The sequence below is a fragment of the Rhipicephalus microplus genome, chromosome 7 (assembly GCF_043290135.1).
Source record: "Rhipicephalus microplus isolate Deutch F79 chromosome 7, USDA_Rmic, whole genome shotgun sequence".
NCBI lineage: Eukaryota > Metazoa > Arthropoda > Arachnida > Ixodida > Ixodidae > Rhipicephalus > Rhipicephalus microplus.
In genome coordinates, this window is record NC_134706.1 from 50,520,685 (window position 1) to 50,545,773 (window position 25,089).

Genomic DNA, 25,089 nt, shown 5'->3' on the forward strand with positions numbered 1-25,089 from the left:
CGCATGCCACGATTATCATGTTCGGATGTGTCGTTTACCATCGTCGCGTCATGCATATTAAATTTGTTATATGTAGAGCGGAGGTTCGCTGAATATTCAATGTGCCGGTAGCTTTCCAATGCCCATACATTATAAGTTCAAACATGAAAGAGCAAGCTTTTATTCAGTGAATTTTACAAAATTACCAATTTACCAAACTAATTGAACCGTGAAACTCACACTGCCTAATTGAGTTTTAACAACAATTATGTTGCCAGAGACATCAAGGCAGAATGTTTATACTCCAAAAATATATTTTCCTACCACCCGGGCTGACTTCACAGCCTATAAATACTTTTAGAGACAGTAGGCAGCGCACATCGAGTGCAATTTGATAATTAGAAAATGTTTAGATCTCTTACTCCGGTAGTGTTGCGTCGAAGCGCTGCCTGTTTTTAGCCTTCTACTTGTGCGCATACAAAGCACAAAACAGGTAGGAATAAAAACATTTGAGTGATTAGAGACTGGCACCAGAGTATTTTTTTTTCTTCACTTATTCTGCTGTCACTCAAGCCCTACTAATATTTCCACACCAAGCATCTCTCCCAAACACAGATACCACTCATCTTCACAAACCGCACACAAACCACCACATAAGGCAGCCCTGTACAGGTGGCGCTTCCTCGTATACATCCAACCGGTAAAAAACAAGGGAACACTTGGAAAGTGTAGGCTATACCATGGCACCCTTTTTGGAAAGCGCTGCCTTTGTCTTCCCGCAAATACAGATATTATGGGCAGATATTATGGTCAGACATCAATATCTTTACATGAAAAAGAAGAAATCTTAATCAGTAGCATGTTTGTTTGAATGGAATATGCCGCACCTGCGCAGTTACCCGTAGCACAAAATTGATAATGACGTCAACACGACCCTTCGCCGGCCCTCTGCGCATGTTTTGCACGTTTTTTTTATCTTATGTGTTGAGATAACTTGTATATTTCAATAAATTCTTCAATTGAGAGTCAGCGTTTGTGTGTGTCTCTTCCTCCCGTGAGTTTGTGCGCTGGTACTGCCCATAATGTATCCCCAACTAGCCCAACTTTCAATCCTGCTACAGATATTAGCGCTGAAGAAGCGTTATTTCGAGTTGTATCCAATTTTTCTTTTTTTTTGCGGTTGTTGTGTTCATGTGTTTTCTTAACGCTGTTATTACACCGAAGAATTCAAGGGAGAAAATTTGGACAACATGAAAAATGTTTATTACGCGTAAAAAATCTGGCTTATATGTAAAAAAAATATGTGAATGGCAAATGTAGCAACAATTTGTATTCTTTTCGGTTCATTCCTTTGTGCCACCAATCCTAGAGTAAGAACCGGTTTGGGCTTGCTTCTTAGAGAAGTCCCGGAGATATTGCCACAGCGGGCGGAGCAACTTCGCGGCCTTTGTGCCTTGACAGGCTATGTATAGGAAAGACACTCGTGCAAGTGCGCCAGTTTCTTCATGTAGAAAGTGCACTTTATATGGTCGTGAAAACAGCCTAATGTCCGAGATTATTTGAAGGTGTATGATTTGTGGCCTACAAAGAGACAATGAAAGAGGAACACTTTGTTATTACAAGAATACCGGATAAACAATATAACATAAGGCAGTGTTTAATGTCTTGTTTGTTCAGTAGCGAGGGCAGAAATGTACTCCTGCTGAACGACAAATGAAGCACGCTACAAATGGTCAAAACTATGCTCAAGCACTGTTTTCGCCTGCAAAATGTTATCTCTAAATATTTCTAAAATCAATCAGCCGCAAACAATTTTCTACCGCTGTTCCTTTTAATAATATTGTCGTAGTGTGTGTGCTTTGTAAATATTGAGAAAAGTTTATATGTAACCTTTATTATTTGTCAGAGCACGATCAGTGACATAGCAGCTTTGCAACGAACCCTCGAATGATGTTTACACTGGTTTCACAGGCAATTTAAAAGCAGTGAGTGAATGAATATTTGAAAGCTGGTAGTTGTCGCACTTCAAGATAATTGTGTTGTAAATGTGCGTTATTGCACAGATAAGATTATTCGAAAGTGATACAGAAGCTCTTAGTTTCGACGTTAATCTGAGAGTTAAAATAAATACTAAAATACCGCGTATATAGCTTTATCCTAAGGAAATGAGCAAAGCAGGCTTGACAAAATATCTCAGAACATGAGGATGAAATTACTATCCAAATTAGATGAATTGACTTGAAGCAAAGTGAATAATAAACGCATAGAAACCACAACTTTGTTGAAAAAAGTCTGAGAAACCTAAAGTTTGATTTTACAGTACAATGCACTTAATTATTTTGAAAATTTCTATAGGAGCTCATTAGTATTTCTCAATCTCTATCCAACTAATGAAATAAGAGAGGCAAGTTTTAATAATCAATACAAATTAAACCGGTCAAACGTGAGCTTCAAGTAAGTTTTTTTTTCAAAAAGATAAATTATTCACCTGTGATTTGTGTGGCACAGTTCGATAAGTACTTTTTGTCAGCTTCGAAAACTCTATACCCTAATCACGATTGCCCATGTATGACACTATTTTGCAATGTTATTGAGGCAAGCTTGTTTAAATTTCTTCAATCTCGATGCGAATCGCGACGAGTTGCTCTCGCCTGTACTTCGTGTGAGCTGAGCCACATACCATTTCTTTTTAAGGGCCACCTGTTAAACAAGATCACACTGATAACAAGGTCATGATAAATATTATGAAGATCTGAAATGTCCGGTGATTGGCTTTATTAGCCGGTCTCTGCCTTTCTCAAAAGCCAATTGTACATAAGGTTATCAAACTCTAAGTAATCAAAATTTTCTTTACTGTCATATTGTGAGGCGCTAACCTGCAACACGTACGAACTACTTTTACTGACGTGTAGTTGGAGCACTTCTTGCTTTTCGTGTACCGCCCCAATAATAGGAATGCCGCCTATATGTTGGCTTTATGGTTAACGTATCAATATAAAGAGCTAGTTTAAAAATGTGCTTCTTTGAAAATAATAGCTTTCTTTTTTTTTGCGTATATAGCCGTAACACCAGATCTAGCAGCGTTAATGAACAGCGTTAGCAGCGAAAACTTGCAACGTTAATCGGCGTGTTTTGTCACCCACAATACACAGACGCAAAAATTCTCATTTAGGACATCAAGTTCACATCAGTGATTCACTCATAAGGGCACCTAAAGTGATGCTGGTTGTCTCGAGTTGCAAAAAGATATTGAAGCCCGTTTTGCCTCCCTTTAAGCTTTTCCTCCCGAATATTCAGTTAGGAAGCAGAAGTATCAAAATGTGTATGATGATTCGAAACAATTACAAGCCTATCCCGTTTTTGAAAGCTAACTTTTGTCTGCGTTTTTTGCGGTCACTTTTGCTACTTACCAAGCAAAATAACCAAAGCAATGGTAATTGCCTCAATATGACTTGTGAATATTCAATTTAACTTATTTCAGACGAACTGAGTACAAACTGTCTTGCACTTTTTTGTTGCAATTGTTGCAATGCCAGTTGTTAAGTGGTGTATACTTACAGGTTCCCTCCGCAAGCCTCTCAATTAGCTGTTGTGTGCCGAAGGTGTTCCCCAAAATGGCTGCCATAGCTTTTGCGATGTCGCATATTAGCATGCTGAGGAGTTCATTTGGCGTCGTGGTGAGAATTGTCTCAAGCGTACACTGAAAAAGAATGTTGATACATTGCACGCACCGACACCAAAAACTACGGCATCCTTCTACGTTCAATCATTCTGAAGGAAAAGAGACTTTTGATGAGCGCAAAGCAAAGACATGCGTTCTTGAATGAGAACTCTTTATTGGGCAACTTAGTTTTTTTACGGGCCATGGCAGCGCCACCGCAAACATGCAGCCAGAACAAAAACGACACTTACACAGAACAGCTATGTGCACCAGTAGTCTTTACTTATTGAAGAATATTTTATAATATTGTTACGTGATTTCGTCCGACTGAAAGAGGGCATAGTGGGGATACCCAAGAAAAGGTGCCTCAGACTGATAGTAAAGTGGACGTTGTTGGTGAGCTGCGTTGTGGCTGCGGACTGAAAGCTGTTATTTTCCACGTAACATTTTGGTGGAGGTGCTGTCTATCCCCACTATGCCCTATTTCAGTATAATCCATGATGATAATCCATCAACCTCTTCCGCTCTGCTGTCAAGGAACATCGTCCACGTATCAAGGCTCAAGCGTTACCACACTGCTCCTGCAGTGGCCCCGTAAACTCGCCGGGTCGGCGCTTTTACCGCCGGGGGTCGTGTTACGTGATTTCGTCTGACTGAAAGAGGGCATAGTGGGGATACCCAAGAAAAGGTGCCTCAGACTGATAGTAAAGAAGTGGACGTTGTTCGTGAGCTGCGTTGTGGCTGCGGACTGACAGCTGTTATTTTCCACGTAACAATATGTTTTCTGCGAGATTGACATAGCCAGGAGTCGGGAGTGCTTGAAACGGCATGTCAACTTAAAAAAAAAATTCGTGCTTATATATGCACTTACAGTTAACACAAATGCACAAACATGAAAGGTGGTCATCATCTTCGCCCCATACACACACAAAAAAAAGAATGCTACGCCACCAGTCTGTATTATTTTGTGAAGCATTTGCTATGTGGGGTTTAACGTCTCAAAACCACCATATGATTATGAGAGACGCCGTAGTGGAGGGCTCCGGAAATTTCGACCACCTGGGGTTCTTTAACGCGCCCAAATCTGAGCACATGGGCCTACAATATTTCCGCCTCCATCGGAAATGCAGCCGCCGCAGCCGGGATTCAATCCCGCGACCTGTGGGTCAGCAGCCGAGTACCTTAGCCACTAGACCACTGCGGCGGGGCTTTGGGAAGCATTTGAAATGTGGGAAGCGCGATCTAAATTAGCAGCCACAATACCAAGGGGGGGAGGATGTTTCGTTTTTGTTGATCATCTAGTCACAAACCAAGCGACCAGTATGTCAATGAAGTGAAATATCCACCCGTTTGCACATCTTCCCTAGACGTATTGTACGAGGTGCGATCACCAAATGCTTACGCTACTTTGCCTATTTCATAGCAGCAATAAAAAATTTTGATAACAAACACGGTTATATATTATTTCTCACCTTTCAAAGGTAGAATTATGTGGCATAGTTTCTAATAAAGCACCACTCTGACATGAAATGTTATGAAATTTTTTGTAGGAGTGCACGTGGCCGAGCTTTCATTTCAGTTACAATAGAGCTAACGGAAAACATTGCAAAAACACGTTGTCGGCTTTTATTGCGATAGCAGTTATATGGCCACTCTCGGCTGGATTTGGCCGCCGGCGTCGGCGTCAACGTCATGCACCGTATATGTTACGTACCTATATATATGCAAACGCCGAAAAGAAAAAAAAGGCGTTAACCATTGTGCCACCACGGAGTACAACCTTCACTGTTCAAACGGCAAGCTATTTATATCTACCATTTACCGCTGCTGTGTTTTCGGCATTACCAGAAAGATGGCGCGATAAGCGCACGTCGCCACATCGTGTAGCGGTGCCTTCTTTAATCTCCTATGCGTACTTTGCCCGGCTTAGAGAGAAGAGTGACGCTCCCTCGCGAGCCCTTATCTAGCGGTGGCGAGGAGTGGAGGATCGTACGCTTTGGCTGGCCCTGGGCCTTACGTGGAACGATTCTGCTGTAGTTACCGGGCGCACAAAGATCACTGCAATCATAGCAGTTTCCGTTCACAAAAAGCGCGCACTTTTCAGACTCAGTGAAGTAACAAATGACACGCTTATTCGCGAGCATTCGCACCTGTGAGTAAGTTTTTTGCGCCAGTCGTGTGGGAGGAACGTGGGGCATGTTTGCATCTGCTTTCCATTCTTCGCGTGACTTTTCAAATTGTTGCTATCGCGTTCGTTGCTTCGCCTTTGCGGCAAAGCTGTGACGTTTTGAAGCGTTGACCAGAGCAGCAAATAAAAGTCTACCTCTGAGCTGTACAAATCAAGCAGCTTAAGGGCCAAAACAACATTCAAACTAAGCAGAGAGACAAAAAACTTTGTTGTAATGTCATAACGCGCTAGCAGAGTGATTCATCACCTATCTCATTAATTTGCGCAACTTTTTCGGCATTTTTAATGTGCACGTTCGGCTATTGACACTAAAAGTGATGATGTTTAAAGAGCTAACTGCGATCAAAGCTTTATGAAATATGTTGATGCAGATGAAAAGTCTGCTGTTGCAGATTTGTACACCGAGTAAATCGACAATGTTTATCTGTCCAGCCTTTTGGCATCTGAGTTGGTTGCGAGCAGCAAAAGCACTTTTTCTGTGCCAAAGTCTACCAGGCATGTGTGTATTTACAGATTTATATCTTAACCAGGCGGGTATAAATTGATCTGGGAGGTTACTCCAAACGAGGGGAAAAATATACGAAAAGTAACAAATTAAAGATTAATAATGCTGATTGTTTCTACCATGCTGGCCACGCAGTATTTCAAAATATTCGCACTTTTGGGTACTTGATATTTAATAAAAATATCACCAGGTAAGCACCTGTTCCTCTGAGCATAATAAGGTGCCAACCAGACGAAACCTTTAATGATTTATAAAAAATATTACTCGTTGAATGAATGCCCCAATGTACTTACCCCAAGGGCCGAAAGAAGCGACGTTATTATGGATTCCTGTGAAAAAAAGTTTGTTACTTCATAAAAGCAATGGTCGATATTTTTGGCAAGGAATGCATGTACAAGAAAACCTTCTCTATTTTTAGTTTATTATTTCTCACAGGTCAACCTATATATAAAAGATAATCAGTCACTGTCATCGCTAAGTCCTGACTTTGCACTCAAGTCTATCTCTTAAATCCATGCTAATATCTCGTCTTCCTCTACACTCTGAAGAGAATATAGTGATCGCAAAAAATAACGTTTTTTTAGAGATACAGGTTGAATTCTCAATTTTTTATCCCTTATGTGTCATCGCAGAACTTAATATAAATAGTTATAGAATTATGTTTAATGCCAAGATTTTCTTAACAAGAAAAAGACACTTTCACCCTTTCCACCTACCAATCATCCTCCCTACGTGCTTTCTTGGTCTTCCTCTTAACTTGACACATATCAACATATGCATGGAAGCTGTGAGCTAAGCTTGTTCGTAGTTTCTTCTGGTACACTACAGCACAAAAGCACGCAACGATCGGAACACAAACGACGATGACAAGCCCTGAGGTCGTCGTCTGTGCTCCGTCCCCTGTTTTTTTTTTTTTTTTTTGCACTGTAGTGTTCTAGATTGTATCGAAGACCCTTTTTACACGATGAACACAATAAATCGCTTATGACATGAATAGCGTAAGACATTTATAACGTATGCCATGAAACCATTTACTTCAATCACGTGTGGCTCATAGCCACATGCCACTGCCCGCAGAACACGGGTCTGGCCCAAAGACTACTCAAAGTTTCTATCAACACAGGAACAGCGATATCAAACGTTCAAGATTATCTAATGAAGCTTGCGTTGAACAAAATCAATGGTAAGCTTCGGCAGCATTGTCGAGAAGCCAATATCAGAGAGGCAGAAAAACAGAACATCGCCGCTATAACAAGCATCAAATCAAGGTTCTGCGTCCCTGTCAAGTATTATACCACAAGGCATGGCCAGTTATTGTAACTGCCTAAAATACTCAAGCATAGTCTCATATTGCTGCAAAGTTGACTGTGGTTGCAGAGTCCGGTATCGTTGTTTTTAACATTGTCAATAATATTCCATAATAACCTAAGTCACTCGCTAGTTTTGATCAACAACTGCTCAAACCGGAGAAATGTGCTCAGTACCACATTTTATCAGATGTGCAACATAGCACCTTGCGTGCAGTTTATCTCGATAAAACGGCATACCATGCCATGACGGGATACCATGACGGGATACCAAACGGGATACCATGACGTCACGTCAGACCATTGGCTGCCTATTGGCTGTCATTGCAGTTGAGGTCCATGGCGAGCCCATGATCAACGGCTCAGCCATTGGAGGGGTAAGGGAGCTAAGACACCCGTTCCCATTTCAGGCTTTTCAAGTATAAACTTTTCTCCAAATAGGCGCTGCTTGAAATCGTTAAGACCTCAGGCAATCAGCAACTACCTTTCCACTCCAACTCCGAAACAACAACAACAAAAAAGAAATCTTGGCTTCGGGCCTTTCCAGATTGATTGATATGTGGAGTTTAACGTCTTAAAACCGCCATATGATTATGAGAGACACCGTGGAAGACTCCAGAAATTTAAACCACCTGGGGTTCTTTACCGTGCACCCAAATCTGAGCACACGGGCCTACTGCATTTTCGCCTCCATCTAAAATGCAGCTGCTCCAGCCGGGATTCAATCGTGGGACCTTCGGGTTAGCAGCCGAGGACCTTGGCCACTAGATCACCACGACGGAGTTGGGCCTTTTCAGAATTTATGATGATAACTACTCAAAAAGCACAAAATGCGATGAACTAGTAGCGCATATTTTAGTGCATTAAATATGTGATACAGAATACTACTTTCTTGTTGGTTCACATGATGTATACTCCGAGAATGAGTAGAATCTGCCTGCGTTTTGTCTTAAAATAACGCCACAAACATTTCACCGGAAAAGCCTGGGTTGTGTCTGTATAAAGTAATTTGATTGTTGAGGTATATTTTGTCACAAGTACCAATTCATACATAAACACGACATGTAAGCTATAGTAATAATTGCAGTGGACTTGAAAACAGCGCAAACAATTTATGGTACTTTGCTTAAGCATAAGTAAAATAAGCACTCTGAAAGTTCATCCTGCCCGGCCCTGCCATATACAAGCGTCGCGAGAAGTTGCGTGCAATGTTACTTTTGTTATCACTACTTATCCTTTAGCAAATGTAGTACATTGAATGAGAAGATACATACGTCAACGGTCTGCCCGTTTTCGCAGAGTTTCAACGTGTGGTCCATGCACTGTAACAAATATGGCGCCAGTACATATGAATATATCACCATCGATTGTATCTCAATCGATATCATTATCGATTGAATATATCGCTATCGTAGGCATAAACGCTAGATATAGTTTTGTTTGCATTTTGTAACTGATAGCTTGGTTTTAATCACGGTAACGCAAATTACCCTAAATATTTTAGGATGCTACACAAATAATGTTCTCTCTTCATACTTTTTTGTTTGTTTTGTTTTGGGGAAATATTTCATGCCGCAATTATTTAGCGAAGTGGCATTGATGCAATCTATTTCGACAAAAAATGCCACTACGACATTTCAAAGGCCGGTGCTAAAATACTAGCGAGCATGAAAAATACACCATAAGAACAAGCAACAGTACAGATTACTTCAATATTGTTCTCCAGTGCTCCTAAGTTGGTAACACAATTTTTTTCACAATAAACTACCCAACTCGCCAGAAAGCCACCATTAATAGTCACGTTCTTAATAACAAACAATTATGCAGCCCTTTGAGAATTCTCCTAAAGTGACTGGTACGCGAAAGTTACCAAGGCACGAGGTATTATGGTAATTCATGATCTCCATATCTACAAAAACCACACTACGGAAAGGGTCCCTGAGACGGTTTTTTCACATTTTGTTTTTGATTAGACCGCTATTGGGGCAAATAATTGGCACCAGAGTTCAATCTGAACACCCATTATTAATGAAGCTACGAGTACTGAAAAAGCACCTTCCTCCTCCACTCCGTTTTTTACCCACAACTGCCCTCAACTCTTCCTTCGAGCGCTAGGGGCAAAGCTCCTCCTTCACGACGCCTACGTCACGATGTGGCGCGAGACCGCATACGCGTAAATCCCGCCGCCGACCTTATACCGGTCGCCCGTGCTACGCGTTCCACAGCCAATCAGATCAGCTGGCAACGATGACGTCAGTGGGGCAGAGCGTGTCGCTTAGTGTACGGGCGGTTGAAAACGCTTTTGGCGAGTCGCAGCGATCTGCAGCGATCTGGAGGAATGCGCAGCTTTCAAGCGCTGTAAGAAATTACACAGTTTACGCAGAGAGCTCTATTTGATCTCAAAATTAACTTTAGGACTTGGTCTAGCAGCCCAATGTGTTGAGAAAAATCGTGAAAATCGTTTCAGGGTTCCTTTAAAGAAATGTACCTTGTGAGCACTTGTATGCCGCGGATATTGGTGGGAATAGTAATTATGTATCTGTAAAACATTGAAAATTTTATGATGTCGTGTGAAAACGGTATGTCACGAATTTGTGTAGTTTTGAAAAGTTTGATCGTATTCTGAACTTTCACGAAATTTGAAAGCGCCTGAAATACAATGATGCCCGCAATAAGACATAAACCCCTTAACTTTATTACTTTCCATCTACTGTTGCTACTATCGAAGCTTTGAATTAATATCTTATATACGTACCTTTCCTAGGCTGCTAGGAAAACCAATTTTTATTGGATTACGACAGGTGTTATCTTCAATAACCGTGTCAGTTGACAACGTAGGCATCATCTCCATCATGGTAGCCACTGAAATTGAGTAGAGGGATGAACAAAGTTTCATCTTGACAAATGATAAATAGGTTGCAAATGAAGAACCTTCACATGTTTTCAGCGACGAATGCTTTTGGGTAGCAGAATGATTAGGCTCCTTTCGTACACCCATCAATATTACTTGGCGGGTTGAACTGGCTACAAAAGTGTTACCTGTCGCGTGCCTAGTTGTTTAAATGTTGAGAGCAAATGATATCATGATTCTATATTAGCATATGTCCAGTGTGCTCACCTGCTATGGTCTCAGTAGAGACTCGCAGTATTACAAATAATAAATAAATAAATAAATAAATAAGTAAATAAATAAATAAATATTTTTTCTTGCTGCAATTGAGGCAGAAGGCACGGAGTTGTTGTACTGTTGTGTGCATTGTGCATGGGGTTGTGGCCATATGTATTCATTAGGCATGCATGTTACTGGACACGCTTGCGTAGAGGAGTGTTCGAGGTCATGCCTCTCATAAAGCACCGCTCCGTGTCTGCTCGTTCGAGAAGAATATGAGCACCTACGCGCGTTTTATTATATTTTTAATGTTGCGTTAAATTATCACCTAAACCGTATACCAGAAATGTAGCAGGAGTATATCTGGGCATAGCACAACATTGCACGGCAGATTTTGCGAGATTGGGCGAAATCGTTTTAAAGAAACTAAAAAGAAATGCATCAAGGATCTACAGCGCGCAGTAACTATGAAACGGAACATATAGAGTAATTAAATAAATAAGGGACATGAATGGGGAATTGTGCGCATTCGAATACACGTATGGAGAACAGGAGTTTGGTCCGAGCTTATCTTACGGCGGTCATGACACTCGAACAGTGTGGAGCGTGCAATAGGAGCGTCGGTAAAAACGGCTACGAGAACGTGCATGGCATCACTAATGCATGGTCGGCATTTGCGACGGTTTTGAAAAGAATACCGCGTGCAAACGTGTCAGCACCACACAGTAACTCTTTTAATAGTTCAGTGATGTCAGCGGGATTGTCTAAATATTTCAGCAGTGCGGCGCTGCCAACGTGACTGTCACGCTTTCTTTTTGCCGACAAAACATCGCACCATTCACAGGGGCGTTTGTGGCTGTCTTTCTTCAGGAACGTTTCATTCTATATTCTACTAGCTGCACTGGTATTAGTGTAAATTTTGAAGAAAAAAAAAAGGCGCTAATTTCAGTCTGCCGATTATAGTGACAAAGCTAAGCTGCTTGTTAGGGATGGGAAGTGGACAAAAACATTAGTAGAAAAAGACAGATGAAGGATACAGAGCAATCGCCTCACACGAGTGTAAAAGAGAAGGGAAGAGATAGGAAAGATGTGGGGTGGTTGAAGGAGTATGAGGACGGGGCACCAATCGGCGTAGGCTACACGGCTACAGGCGACCGCGGACGGCAGGCAGATCGACGAGGCCTACGCTGGTTTCGGCGATCCCAGACGACACAACCGTTCAGCATGGAATCGAACAAGCGAGACGCAATGGCATTTCCTCGTTCGAAGACTATAAGGGCACCCACGCGTAACTATTCTGCGGTGCATCTTGCTTCTCTTGAAATATCACGGATAAACAAATTGACAGGTTCTTGTTACTTGCTGCATCGCCAGGAAAATTCTTGTTCAGGAATGAGTCAGTGGAAAGAATGCCTTCACAAGCAAGTATTTTGTGAGATTTCTCTCTTCGAACGTCACCAGAGGCGCTTGCTTCATGGCAGCGAGGGATGCAAAATGAGCGTGGTGAAACTGAATTTAAGACGTCCCAGCTACGTGATGATAAATTATCCCACTTGCTAGCGTTGCGGCGTGACTAGTGCTCGTCGAGAACAGCAAGCGCGGTGGGCTGACCCTTTTTGTGCCACGGGCGTCTCTTATTAAAACTGATTGGCGCATGAACTCGGGTTTGGAAATTTGTTGATTCAAAGACGTCGCTAGTAGAACTCGGGAATTTCATAGTGCTGGTGTGACTGTCAAGCGTTTCATTCGGGCCATGGTGAGGTATCTTAGGCGTAGATGTTCAGTAGTTACAACATATATACAACATGTAGAACGTGTAGCGTTTACACGCTATGACAAGTGCGATGCCTTGGTTTAGCAGAAAAGAGTATCTGTGGCACACACCCCCACTAGGGTTGGCCGAGCCCGAGACTCTTCCAATTCTTCGACTAGTAGCATCCTCTTGTATTGTGGCACTAACATCTTTGTGGCAATATTTTGTTCAGCTTGCACTGCTCGTGCAAGGCGGGAGCCATCAGAGAAGCTTGCGATCACCTAGCTTCTTCCATAATTTTGGTGATTCATTCGTATAGTCAGCCTGCTCTGGCTGCTTCAGAATGAAAAAAGAGTCAGTCCGGTATTGATTTCGATGGCAATAATTAGGTAGGGTTTAATTAACGGTATAGTGAACAATTATGTCGCAAAAGGTACGCTTTTGATTAACACCTTAATTATAACATCGAATTTAGTTTTTTTTAATTGCGACAAGACTTGCCTTTAAGGCATGATATTTTTGCGAGTATGTTTGTTAAATGTGCGCCGTTAGGGCAGTGTTGTGTATGAAGTGACGTAGTGTCTTGTAGAATGTGTTGTCATGTATACAGCGGTTGTAACTGGCTGTGTCACAGTAGCGAAGGCCAGCTTGAAGGAGCTGAGGGGAGCGTTCTGGCTGCAACCCTTTACATGTCCATATAAGGTGGTATGCATCTGCTTGCATCACTAGAGTGGGACAATACGGACACGTATCACCAACTCGTAAATGTGACTAGTTACATGATAATATAACGGCCGGTGTAAAGGCCCTGCTTCCCGAAGCCTCCTGAGCACTTCCTCCGCCCTAGTAAGGTGAGGGGGGAGAGAGCAGACACACGGTGGAATGAGAGCACGTGTATACAGCCGGAGAACATTTTTACGGTTATGGATTAAGTTAAGGGGCTGAGGTAGAAGGGGAATGGCTGGAAGGTCTATATTTAAAGGGCAGTACGCCTGCTGGTCAGCAGCAATGTTGTGTGGGTTCATAGCATCACCTTTAATTCACTGTACTTTTCCGCAAGTAGCTGTAATATGGTTCAGCTTATGAATCGCCTCGCAGATCTATATCACTTTGTGTATTTTCTTGAGCTCATTAATAGCTACTAAGGAATCAGTGTATACGTCAATCTGCTTGATTGCAGGCAGCTTAGAGGTGGCATCCTGGATTGCGTCATGTATGGCTTGAAGTTCCATCACAAGAGGAGTGGCTTCCGTAGATAGATAACACTGGTGCCCATTGACAAAATTATGCGTACTACTCAGGGATGATATTCTTCCGCCGTCTTGTAGGATAGCAGCATCTGTATATAGTTTGCAGGTATTAGCGCTTGGGGCCTTGATGATAGAGCGTTCGTCAATTGTAGATGATGTATCGGAGTGCCGTAACTTTGTTGTCTTATTAGATGTGACGGCGGTGAATTCCCAGGGATGCAAGTATCAATTAGGATTAGCTCATAAACATAATGCTAACTTAGGCATTCCTATTATGCGTGATCTTAGCGAAGAATGTCCTCCTATACTCAATTTCAGTGAGCCCGCTCTTAATTAACATCGTGTTAAGCAGAACAGTCTTCATTACTACGGTCTGTCTATGCGCATTTACGCGCCTTCGCCTGACATGGCTTCGTTGTAATTATCTTCCTATTATGTCATCTACTAGTTTGGTCTTATCACATGTCATAATTAATTATGTTGGTTATTGTACATCCTGTCTTAAATGCCTCAGTATATAGTCCAGCCAATCAGTTTATCAGCCGCACGCAGTTGGTCAGGAAGCTGGGACCCAACAAAAACAATAACAGGGAGCTAGCAGATGGTAATAAAGACGATGGAGGGGACGTGCTGGCCGAGAAACGCTCCATATCGTAAATAACATCCGTGATGATTGTACACATGATCTCGCGATGTACCCGATATGTTCTGATTGATATGTGGGGTTTAACGTCCCAAAACCACCATATGATTAGGAGAGACGCCGTAGTGGAGGGCTCCGGAAATTTCGACCACCTGGGGTTCTTTAACGTGCACCCATATCTGAGCACATGGGCCTATAACATTTCCGCCTCCATCGGAAACGCAGCCGCCGTAGCTGGGTTTCTATCCAGCGACCTGCGGAGACCGATATGTACTAAAGCACTTGGCCAGTACTGATCTCGAATGTCGCGTTGTGAATATTTAAAGGATACTTATGCATGCATAGCAGTCATAAAACAATAACTTGAACAGTCAGTATCTCTGAAAAACATCCTTGGTAATTGTTTTTGGCACATTTCTTGCATGGGTGAATTTCTGCACTCAGTTTACAAGTATACCCACGCAAAATATTTGGTGTCGAATGCGCCTCTCGCGTTTTCCGATCATTCGTTCTTGAGCTGTGTGGCACGATCTCCTGTTTAAGCCAATCGCTTGAGCTGGTGCCCTAGAAGAGCCTTGATAGCGCATCCGAGTCTTGGGAAGGTGTTTTTTTATCAATGACAAATGTATATTTATGAGCAATCATTTTCTGCTAGCTTTGTGTTGCAAAAAAGAAAGTGGCTGGCGTTGTTTCCTTTCGTAGCACTTGCCCACGGCCATATTGCGCAAGACTGTTTTCCAAGTAAGTTTATCGCATTCCATTGCCTTCCACGGTTTGGAACGTAAAACAGGATGGTGCTATTCTTACCGGGTGGTAGAGTTTTCTTCAAAAGAGCAATGAGGACATCTTGCACAGTCTTCAAGGCACTCATTGGAGTTAGGTTCTTGAATACACCAATCACGGTGCACTGAAATTTAATAAGTTGTAAATTATTCTATATCATCTTTCTCATGAGCGACCCCATCACGACGAAGTGCTTGCTTGTTTTTTTTTGTGTTGGTCACAAGCTACTTTTGCAAACATGGCGATATAATTCTATGGATGCTAAGGTAAGGTAGAATCACGTATCCTGACTGTGGCTAATAGTTATCGCAAAAAGCCTCAAAAGGAAGCCACAATTAGTTTCTAAATTTTAATACCTATACAGTTCACTGTTAATTTGTATTGTCTGTTTGAATGGTGGTAAAACATTTTTTAAAGCGCACAGAGCACATTCTGTAGTTTGTAGACTAGCCTGTTTTCGTGTCTATGCTCCTTCTACGCGATGCCTCGAATAGTCCCACACCAAAAAGTGCAAAATTACTGGATACGTAAACACGTAAATTGCGAGGTGAGTAGGCACTTTCCTCTGTGCTTTTGCGAGTATCCTCAGCACTAGTGACCAGATACAACACATTCTTTGTCGAATTACGCATCACAAACAGGCAAGACTAACAAGCAGTCCAAGCGGTTATATTAGGTATGTATTCTCGTTGATTTTCATCATATCAAGTAGTTGAAAATATAAAGGCAGTACTTAATAATTCTAAATAATAAACTACATGACAAAATAGATACATGACTAGCTCCATGCTTCTTTTCTGCTTTCGCGCTGTTACAATGATTACTATAAAATTTAGCACGTGGCAAAAGAACCACTTAGTACGTAATAAAAGTCAAAGTAGACTTACGTTCACTAGTAGCAACACACCTTCTGTCATCGTCTGCAAAAAAAAAGTGATGAGAGGGTTTGAACGATGATTACTTAGAGAGATTTCACGCAGCAATATATGCAAAGCAGAAAAAAATATTCTCCGCGACACTTGTCATTGAACAAAGAAGAGATGCTGGCGGGGCTCCTACTTCACACATACGTCTTATTGTCCGGTAAGGACGAACCACTGCGAACCGGACCTTCGTTCGGGAAAATAAAAATTTTCCATAAACAGGGAGGACTTAAGCCACATGCTATGGACGTGCTTACAAGACCCGATCGGAGACGAATTCTCAGACGGGCATGGATGAAAGGCTGCGCTCCTAAGCTCCGATTCCTATCTGTAAGCCCGGTCAATATGGCAGGCTGAAGATGCCGCCAGGGCCCACAGTATTTGTGCTGGTTCAGTCGCCCCCCTCCCATGAAAGGGGGAGGGGTATCTTTTTGATCATTCAATAAAGTTTGCCAATCGTCATCATAAGGCACCGATTAAAAGAGTCAGTAGCACACATTAAAGGGCCAGCCAACAGACTCCGAAACGCGCAGGAAAAGCTTGCGCATTTTTCCTGCGCGTGATCAACCTCCTTCCCCGCGCAGTGACGTAAACTTGGCGATCGGTGACGTGACGCAGCACGCAGCTCGTCGGTTGGTCTAAACCAGGTCTCAACAAAGAGTATTGAGTCAACGTCACCGATTGCCGAGCTGACGTCACTGCGCGTGTAAGGAGATTGGTCAGGCCAATGAAAAAAAAAATATGCCTGGAACGTCAGCCGCGAACGTGTTGCCCCACCCTCTGATTTTTCCCTCCCCCTCTGGTACGAAGGCGAACGCCTCTGGCGGCCTCCGCGTGCGAAAACAGCAATGCTCTCACAATCGCCTCCGAGCAGATGTGATGTCACGTGCCAGAGCAGTACGGTAATGTCACGTGACTGAGCGGTACGCAAGCGAGCGTTCGCACGTGGGGGACGGTCGCAACACGCGGCAGAAGGCATGGCCTCCGAGATTGCGTGCTGGCGGAAAGCTCTCAATTGAAAAAAAAAATAATTACATTCCAGGCATCCTTTTTCTAGGAGGCATTGGTCAGGCGTACGAAAGATGCGCGAGCTTGTTTGGAGGGTGTAAACGAAAAAGTCGGAGCCCTTTAAAGACTGGCCCTTTAAATTTTGAGAAATAGATGTAACGTTTGTACGTGCTTGGTGCATTTTCTGGAAAACTAAACGGGTGACATTACCTAGTATTGCGTAAGCTTTTTTTACGCTAACGATAATGCATTAGGAGAGGCCAGTGTGATGTGCAAGCTGTCACGCAGATGATATTTTGTTGACTACGGTATGTTCTAACACAACAAGTGTTTGTATAGCACTTCGTTCAGAAATGTTGCGCGAGATACATGGAGCTTCCTTAATCAGAGCTAGTCACAATGGAAATCTTTCGTTATTTCTTCCCCAAACCTCCAGCACTCTTATTTAATCTTATACGTCAATATATCATCCCTTGCTTTATGTGTTTTTTTTTCTTTAGCCAACTTGAGTAAAACCTCTCCCACCAGCAGAGCACTTCTCAAGGCCTTCAGCCTACTATGTCTCGCATATGTAACACTTCAGATTTTTTCTTTTTTACCTGATAGGCTCCAAAGCAGAAAATAAATGATTCTGACAATACTGAAATGACGCTAATAATATTTAAATTATTACGATTGAAATGTGGGTTATCACAAACCTAAACAAAAAATTGTTTCCGTATTCATCGGAGGTTCACAAATTACTTTCACGTAAATGCTTTCGTCATATTCAACTTGATTAACTTTACCCCCCTTAGTTTGAAAGAGATATAGACTAGACAAAAATTTTCGAGATGAGACCAATGTTTGCATTGCATCCCCAAAGTGTGCGGCGAAACGCATGAACTCTCAAGCTACTCCTTGCTTCAATAGCCAAAAAGGTGCTTTAGTATGAAAGTGACTCAAAAAGCTGCATAATTGTGTGCAAAGTTTACGCATCACATATCGATACATGTGCCTCACAATAGGTTCTAAGTGAATTGGCTCTTCAATACCACCGGTTATCATTCACCATTCATAAGTAGTGCCATGAGGAGAGTATTTGAAGTTCCATAGAAAATCTCGGAAATCTGTGTATCTTTTTTGTATTCTAGCTCTTGGGAACATCCACTCATCCTGACAGCTTTCCTTTGAAGAAACCTTTGTCTCTCTAGGAAGCCAACGCTTAGAAATTTTTAGAGATGTTTCCGGAGGCACCCGGTGTGGTTTCTTCCGCAATAGTTTTCATAATTACCGCCGAACTGCACGCTAACAAAAAAATAAACTATTCAAGCTCAGCTATGATGCAGGAATAGGCTTTATTTGCTGATGCACGTAAATATAGGCTGCATAAATTCAGGCAAATGAATGCAACAAAGAAATGGTGCAAACAGCCTGCTTTTTGTCGCACTGATCACCACAGTATGAACACAGTATGGCAAAGAAAGCACGTTAAGAAATTTTAACGGAACAGCGTTCAAGAGCTCGCTTCGTAGGAATTCCGGGGTCGGCTTCGGCGTCGTTGGCTGTGAGCGAACAATTATGCGTGACCGCGAAATTGAGAACGATGCATATAGAATTACGTTTAAAAAATTCTGGGTCAGATTGGGGACCTAACCAGGGTCGTTTGGGTCCGACTGTGCATCGAACCCGGGTCGCTTGCGTGGCAAGTGGATGATCTACCATAGGCCCACGTGTCTTTTTATGAATAAAGAAAAAATAACTTGCCTTGCTTGTAAATTCAGTGCAAGTAACGAATACTTTACAAACACACACGTTCTGGATACATGCTTCACAATACAACATTAAATATTGCAGTAATAATGCGTGGTACAAGCACCCATTGCCAACGGGCCTCAGAATACGTGTTTATCAAGATGATTTCGTGGTTTAAATCTTGTAACTCACTACAAAAAGCAAGCACGCTACGGCACCTACGCATTACAGAACACGAAGAGGGTGCATAAAAAGTTCGAAAAAAATTTCATGTGTAAGAAGGGCGCACTACGAACAAGACATCGCTACCACGTTCAACTCTTACAGGCAGAGTGTTGGGGTCCCTTAACTTTTTTCTAGCTGAAATATTGAAGTGGGATCGTCAAAGTACAACATAAGAAAATACTACTGTGATCTTAAAAATGATGCACGGAAGGCTTATGTTGTTTTTTCAATCTGCTTTGTCAACGTATGCTCTCACTACGCTTACTTTGTGTTTGCACAAAAAGCAATACGCTTTGTCGTTGGACAAATACAGTTGTAAACCTGTTTTTGTTTATCTGGCCAGCTTTGCCAACATAGTCTATAGAGTTTGACTTTATATGAAGACGCATAAATTAGGAGTATTTGTCCCGAAATGAGTAGTACTTACATTTTGTCCTGTGCATAAATTCATTCTGTCCTTAAGGCACTGTAAAGGAATAGGAAATTGACAAAATTGTCTTGGATTACTTTAAATGGTTTTGAACACGAGGTGAAAAAAACAGAAATAAACGCGGCACCATGGAACCACCTTGTCTTTCATAACCTTTAAAATAAAATTCCATGTGACTATTTTTTTTCTTTTTTAAAAGTGTGGTGCTGAAAGGGGCATCATCTTGTGCATGGGTACACCAAAATAAACGGCTACAAGTCACACAAAACACTACTAGAACTTTTTCAGTTTTTTAAAAGGTTGACAATAGGCTATCCATGACGAAAGCAACGGGTTGCGTGTACCTTTACCTAACAAAACTGTAGAAAAAGTGGCGCTAAATACACGTTGCGGACATTTATTATTAACGAATGGTTTAATTCCGAGAAATATCGCTGCGGCCTTTAGGTGAGCTTAACATGCGCAATATTAAGGCAGTTTTTGCAAATGTAAGCTTTCATTGTACAAAAACAATGCATCACAGAACGTAAAAATGTTGCCCAGCAACAAATTTCTTGAAACAATAAAACTTGCGCTCGTACGTTCGCGTCGGTCGGCATTGCAATACCGAGCAACATAACGCCACAGCCAATTATGCAACCGATAAAAATTTCTCTTCCAGTTATCCTGGCAGCCCGAGCCGGCAACCGTCCGTGTTTTACAGCCGTTGAACTGTGCAGCTATATAGCGCAAAGGCATGCATGAAAGCATAGGGTTAATTTTTGATGGATTAATAACGTCCCAAAAACACCATGTGATTATGAGAGACGCCGTAGTGAAGGGCTCAGGAAACTTAGACCTCCTAGGGTTCTTTAACGTGCGCTTAAATCTGAGCACACAGGCCTACAGCATTTTCGCCTCCATCGGAGGTGACCGCCACCATCGCCGGGATTCCCTCTCACGACCTGCGGGTCAGCAGCCGAGTCCCTTACCCCCTAGACCCCCGCGGCGGGGCATGATTGCTTGTTTTACATGTAGAAATTACTCAAAAGTTTATTCTTCGCCTTATTAACGAGATCCTAATTGAACACGCTGACCTTTTACAAAAACCATTTCTTGCAAAAAAGCTGTAAATGATGACATTTTTTCCATTAAAAACACCTCCTTTCACCACTTTTGTTTTGTTAAACGTTTTTGTATGAAAAAGATGGGTGGGGGAGCATTAAATAAAATGCCAGGTCGTGAGAAAGCGCAGCAGAGTCACAGCGAAAGCTAGAAAAGCAGCCTTTCAGAGCCTTTTCAAAATACTCATTGGGTAACTACTGCAAGCACACTTGCTTGATACTCACTAGGGCATTAATAATAAAGTTTTTGGGCAGTAGGCCGGCAATCGCTATGCTATCCTTCGTCATTCTGAGAAGCGTGGTATCCCCTAAATACTGGCAAAGGATTTTGTGCCACTTGTTCCTGCAGTGGCTGACGACGATGAGAAGTTATGAATGAAGTGGGTACGCGCCACAGTTGTTAACGGAACAAAAAGAGTCTTTTTTATTGGGTTGTAGCATCGGACGCCCTTTCATTAGGCTATTCGCATAGTGTGAAGATTGGTTCTTCCTTTGCTGTTCTAAAACGTTTTATTACTTGTATTAATGCGATTGCTTTCCCGACATCAAGCCTGCTTAAAGCAAATTTGCGATCAAGTCCTAAGCACCAGCGTAGCTCAGTGGTAGAGTACTGGGCTGGCAAGCAGCAGATTCGTGTTCAAGCTCCACTGTTTTCTTGGTAATGAATTTTTGTCCAATTTCTGCGATAGCGGTTACGGGCGTGGGCGACGGCAGTGGCGCACAACTACGGCGCCGCTGCGGGACCAGAGCTTTGATTTCGTAATAGCCTTCGCTGTAAAATGACCTATTGGTGGACTATAAGCTCACAAATATCTGCATTTTATAGGGTCGTCTGGGTCATGTTGGGACGGTAATTGAAACGACCTTTTTCTAACGATTTCCTTCAGTCACATTTGCTATAGTGAGCATTAAGTTCTAAGTAAAATACTTAGGAACACATTTGATGCACATTGTTTATTCTTACCGCTTCAATGCCCAAAATGTTCGGTATTGTGACCTCTATGCAGTCGTCGTTTGAATAATTGTCCGCCGTCACTGAGCCAATGTTATCGTCGCTCATAGGCACGTCGTCTACAGTCGCGGCATTGCCTGTAAAATGTGTTCATACCGTAATTTATAGCTACGAAATGACTGCATCTGCAAAATTATTGGCATTCAATAACCCCTCTCCAGCATTGTGGAGGCTACGTGTATCAAGCCCTCTGAACTATCAGGTGAAGCTACAAAACAATAAATATACATCTGCAAGGGCAATCTTTTAAATGAAATTAGCTCTGTTTGCTGTATTTCATGAACCACAATGTAGGCAACAAGTGAACCCTGTTATAGGCTCGCCTTTGTGCCCGTCATTGTGGTGCGTCTTTTACTCATACATACTGGTATTGGCAGTTTTCATGGGCAATATTTTTAATGTACTTATAATACTAAACTAAAGATGCCCAAATTGCGCAACCCACCAAAGCTACAACATTCATAATGATTTTTAAACCGGCCTAATCCACTGCCTACGAACCACCTTTTTTAAACTACTGAGGCAATTTTTGCGCAATGGGTAATAAAGAACCCAGTTTTGATTAGCCTTGCTTCATTGCACGCCTTATTGCCTTCACATGCATGTGAACTAAAGCGTGCAAGCTTATTCACTAAGAATGTATTCTACAAAGTTGCAGATTAACATGGGATATGCCCTATGAACGATAAAGTATCATTTTGTCGCCGTGAAAGTTTTAAAAGTCAACTCTTATTTTTGGGCTAGTTGCTTCTCCTGCGGCTGCTTCATTTTTCGAAGCGTCTGCAGCATCAAAAGTCGCGTCGCCAGACAAGGTTTCTGGCTCCGACGCAGTGGCATCGTCAGTACATATATCTGCCGCATCAGTTGCCGGATCTGTAGAGACTGTGATCATGGTTTCTAGGTTAATCGTTACAACAAAACTATTCGAGTATAAAATTACAACTACTTTCTTCTTCAAAGTGTGGTTCGTGCGCTTTTTTTAGCAAATTTGGCAATTACACAACTCAAACTTTACTTATTCTCATTTTGCGTGCATTTCTAAGACGCTTTGGTACAAGTAAATTGGCTCCCATATATTTCACAACAATGTGTAATTTTCCTTTTCAAATGTTGATATGAAAGTCGATATTGCCAGAACACTAACCTTTCATCTCTAATACTTACTGGTTCTTCCGTACGTACCACTTGACGTTCCATTTCTATTGGGCCCACATAAATGCATTAAGGTAGAAGGTCATCGATGCATGTCAAAAGTGCGACGTTTTTATGAAAAACCTATACGAGTAAATTTTCGGCTACTACACCACGTTTAGTGTGGACGCATTGATTCGTGTACGCTATGACAGCACGAATATGAACTATGCTTGCAAAGGGCTTATTGGCTGTTGTCACTTATCTATTAGCCAACCACAGCACTCCAACCAACAAAGGCTCACTTCTGCCTCATGTTACGCTGGACACCACGGGTGGTACTTTGACACTAGTTCAAACATTCTGTAGAAAAAAAATTCTGATTCACAACTGTAATTGTTTTAAGTGAATATCACGTTTATACTCAGCTGACACAATAAAAAGGCACTACAGAACTTTCAAGTTTGTGTTAACGAATTGCAGGTCAGTTTTTCTAGTTTTCTCATCAATTCCGACAGACCACCAAGTCTTCCGTCAAAAAATCGTGATAGGTACTGCGAATTATGGATGATGATATGTGGTTATGACGGTTTTCTTTTTTTTGAAACCTAAGGGAGGGGGGGGGGCAGTTCATGAGGATACAAAGCGCAACGTGGAATACCACCGTCTTATCAACACGGAACATCTAAGATCATATTAGGATAATAGACAGGTATGGCTCTTTTTATGGCATTAGATACATATCTGAAACTCTTTGTCTTATTCAAATATCTAACTTCTATGCTATGATATTTCTTCAATAATGAAAGAAAACATATCTGCTCACACTAAAGCCTGCATGTATAATTTCTACGTGGCTGTGTAAAGTTTTTCAAAAAATATTGTTTTAAAAAAATAAAATAAAGTTTTTTCGTTCTGTAGGCACTGGAATCACGAAATTTTCCTTTGAGGTTGCACACATGACTGAGTAATTTGGGTACTTGGTGCAGCATTGGCATCGAAACCATGTATGCGCTTTCCATGCGCAATCAAGTCGTCGTAGCACGTTTATATGAAAAAATTGCGGAAAAGCAACACAAGGGGTAGGTAAACAAAAACATACCAATGATCACTAATATACAAATGCACACTTTTAAAAGTTGCTGCGTTTCATCTTATTGCTACCCTCAGAAATTGCCATTGGCCGTAACTATGAGCAATGAAATGTGCTTAGCGATTATTCTATGTCTACAACGTTGCAGAACTTGTAGAAAACAAAAACACTGGTGACATTGCACTTTGAAGATATATAATACTTTGCACCATATTTTCCGACGTTAGGAGCAGATTAATTTTTGTAAGTTATTAGATAGCCCGGGGTATGGTAACAAAAATTCGTGGAGTGGTCAATATACATTGTTTGTTTTCTCCCTTCAGTACACTCTCAAAATTCAACACGGTGTTGAACCAATTCATGCTTTTTTCAGGGCGGTAAATCTTTTCGATTTTTTATATAGGTCACTGACGGCGTGACATGCGTAGGTTGCTTGTAATAGACCTGCAACGTACGCGGCAAAAAGCCAGTGGTGTACGGGTGAATTAAACTTACTCAAAGCGAATGGAGTCTACGTGAAGTCTTAAATCCCGATAACTTTTTTTTCAACCCGATTGAAAACATCAGCGTTAGATACATTTGTAATGAAATAGAGGAAAGTCTCCCAAAATTAAAGAAAAATGCATACCAACGCCAGCACTAACACAGCGCGAGGCAATCAGGAGGCACATCACGAGCAAGGTTTGACTGAAGCTCATGATTATATCGACTTATGCTCTGAGACAACCACAGATGTTCTATAAAACGGCTAAAGCATCTGAATGCCCTGTATTACTGGCGACTATTTATATAGAACTTCGGAAGCGAATGATAAGCCAGTACTCGCACATGCTCAGAAAATCGTAAAGCCACGTGTGCTTGCGCAGACGCGCTTCAGACTACCTGCTGGTTATAAGGTCCTACGTCATCAAGGGTTTTTTTAGACTTTTTTGTAAATGCGCAAGCACGTGTCATACTTGTGGAGGTTTTGGACATGGACTAAAAAATAAAACATCGCAAGTTTTTATTTTATTATACTTTTTTATAGATGTGAGCACTCCTCCTGATGCGACGTACGTCAGAAATAGTGCTCGCGTCGTGAGCACACCACCTGTCACATGATTGTCTGTGCGATGGTGGGGCAACTCAGGCGACCTTGCGTCACCACTCGTCCAGGTTCTCATGCTGCTCTGTCTGACATGGCGCCATAGCGTATTGCTGGAGCAGGTGCAATACTCTTCTATAACGCGTAATTTCTTGTTAGTTCTGCTTT

At 41.9% G+C, this 25,089-nt stretch overlaps 1 protein-coding gene across 1 annotated transcript; it reads right to left on the reverse strand.

The window, feature by feature from the left end:
* Positions 1–1,219: 1,219 nt before the first annotated feature.
* Positions 1,220–24,623, reverse strand: LOC142767452 (uncharacterized). Its single transcript, XM_075869151.1, has 10 exons — positions 24,466–24,623; positions 21,566–21,690; positions 19,496–19,534; positions 16,066–16,098; positions 15,203–15,302; positions 10,396–10,502; positions 8,915–8,962; positions 6,627–6,662; positions 3,538–3,679; positions 1,220–1,560 (listed from the first exon to the last, which is right to left on the reverse strand). The coding sequence occupies exons 1-10, from the start codon at positions 24,533–24,535 to the stop codon at positions 1,535–1,537; spliced, it is 726 nt and encodes a 241-aa protein (XP_075725266.1). The 5' UTR covers positions 24,536–24,623; the 3' UTR covers positions 1,220–1,534.
* Between the last annotated feature and the right edge of the window lie 466 nt (positions 24,624–25,089).

Coding starts and splice junctions, on each gene's coding strand:
- LOC142767452 (XM_075869151.1), bottom strand. CDS start 24,535: ATGAGCTTCAGTCAAACCTTGCTCGTGATGTGCCTCCTGATTGCCTCG. Junction 16,099..19,495: donor ATTTATGCACAGGACAAAAT/GTAAGTACTACT, acceptor TTTTTTTTGCAG/ACGATGACAGAAGGTGTGTT. Junction 10,503..15,202: donor GAAGAAAACTCTACCACCCG/GTAAGAATAGCA, acceptor ACTCAATTTCAG/TGGCTACCATGATGGAGATG.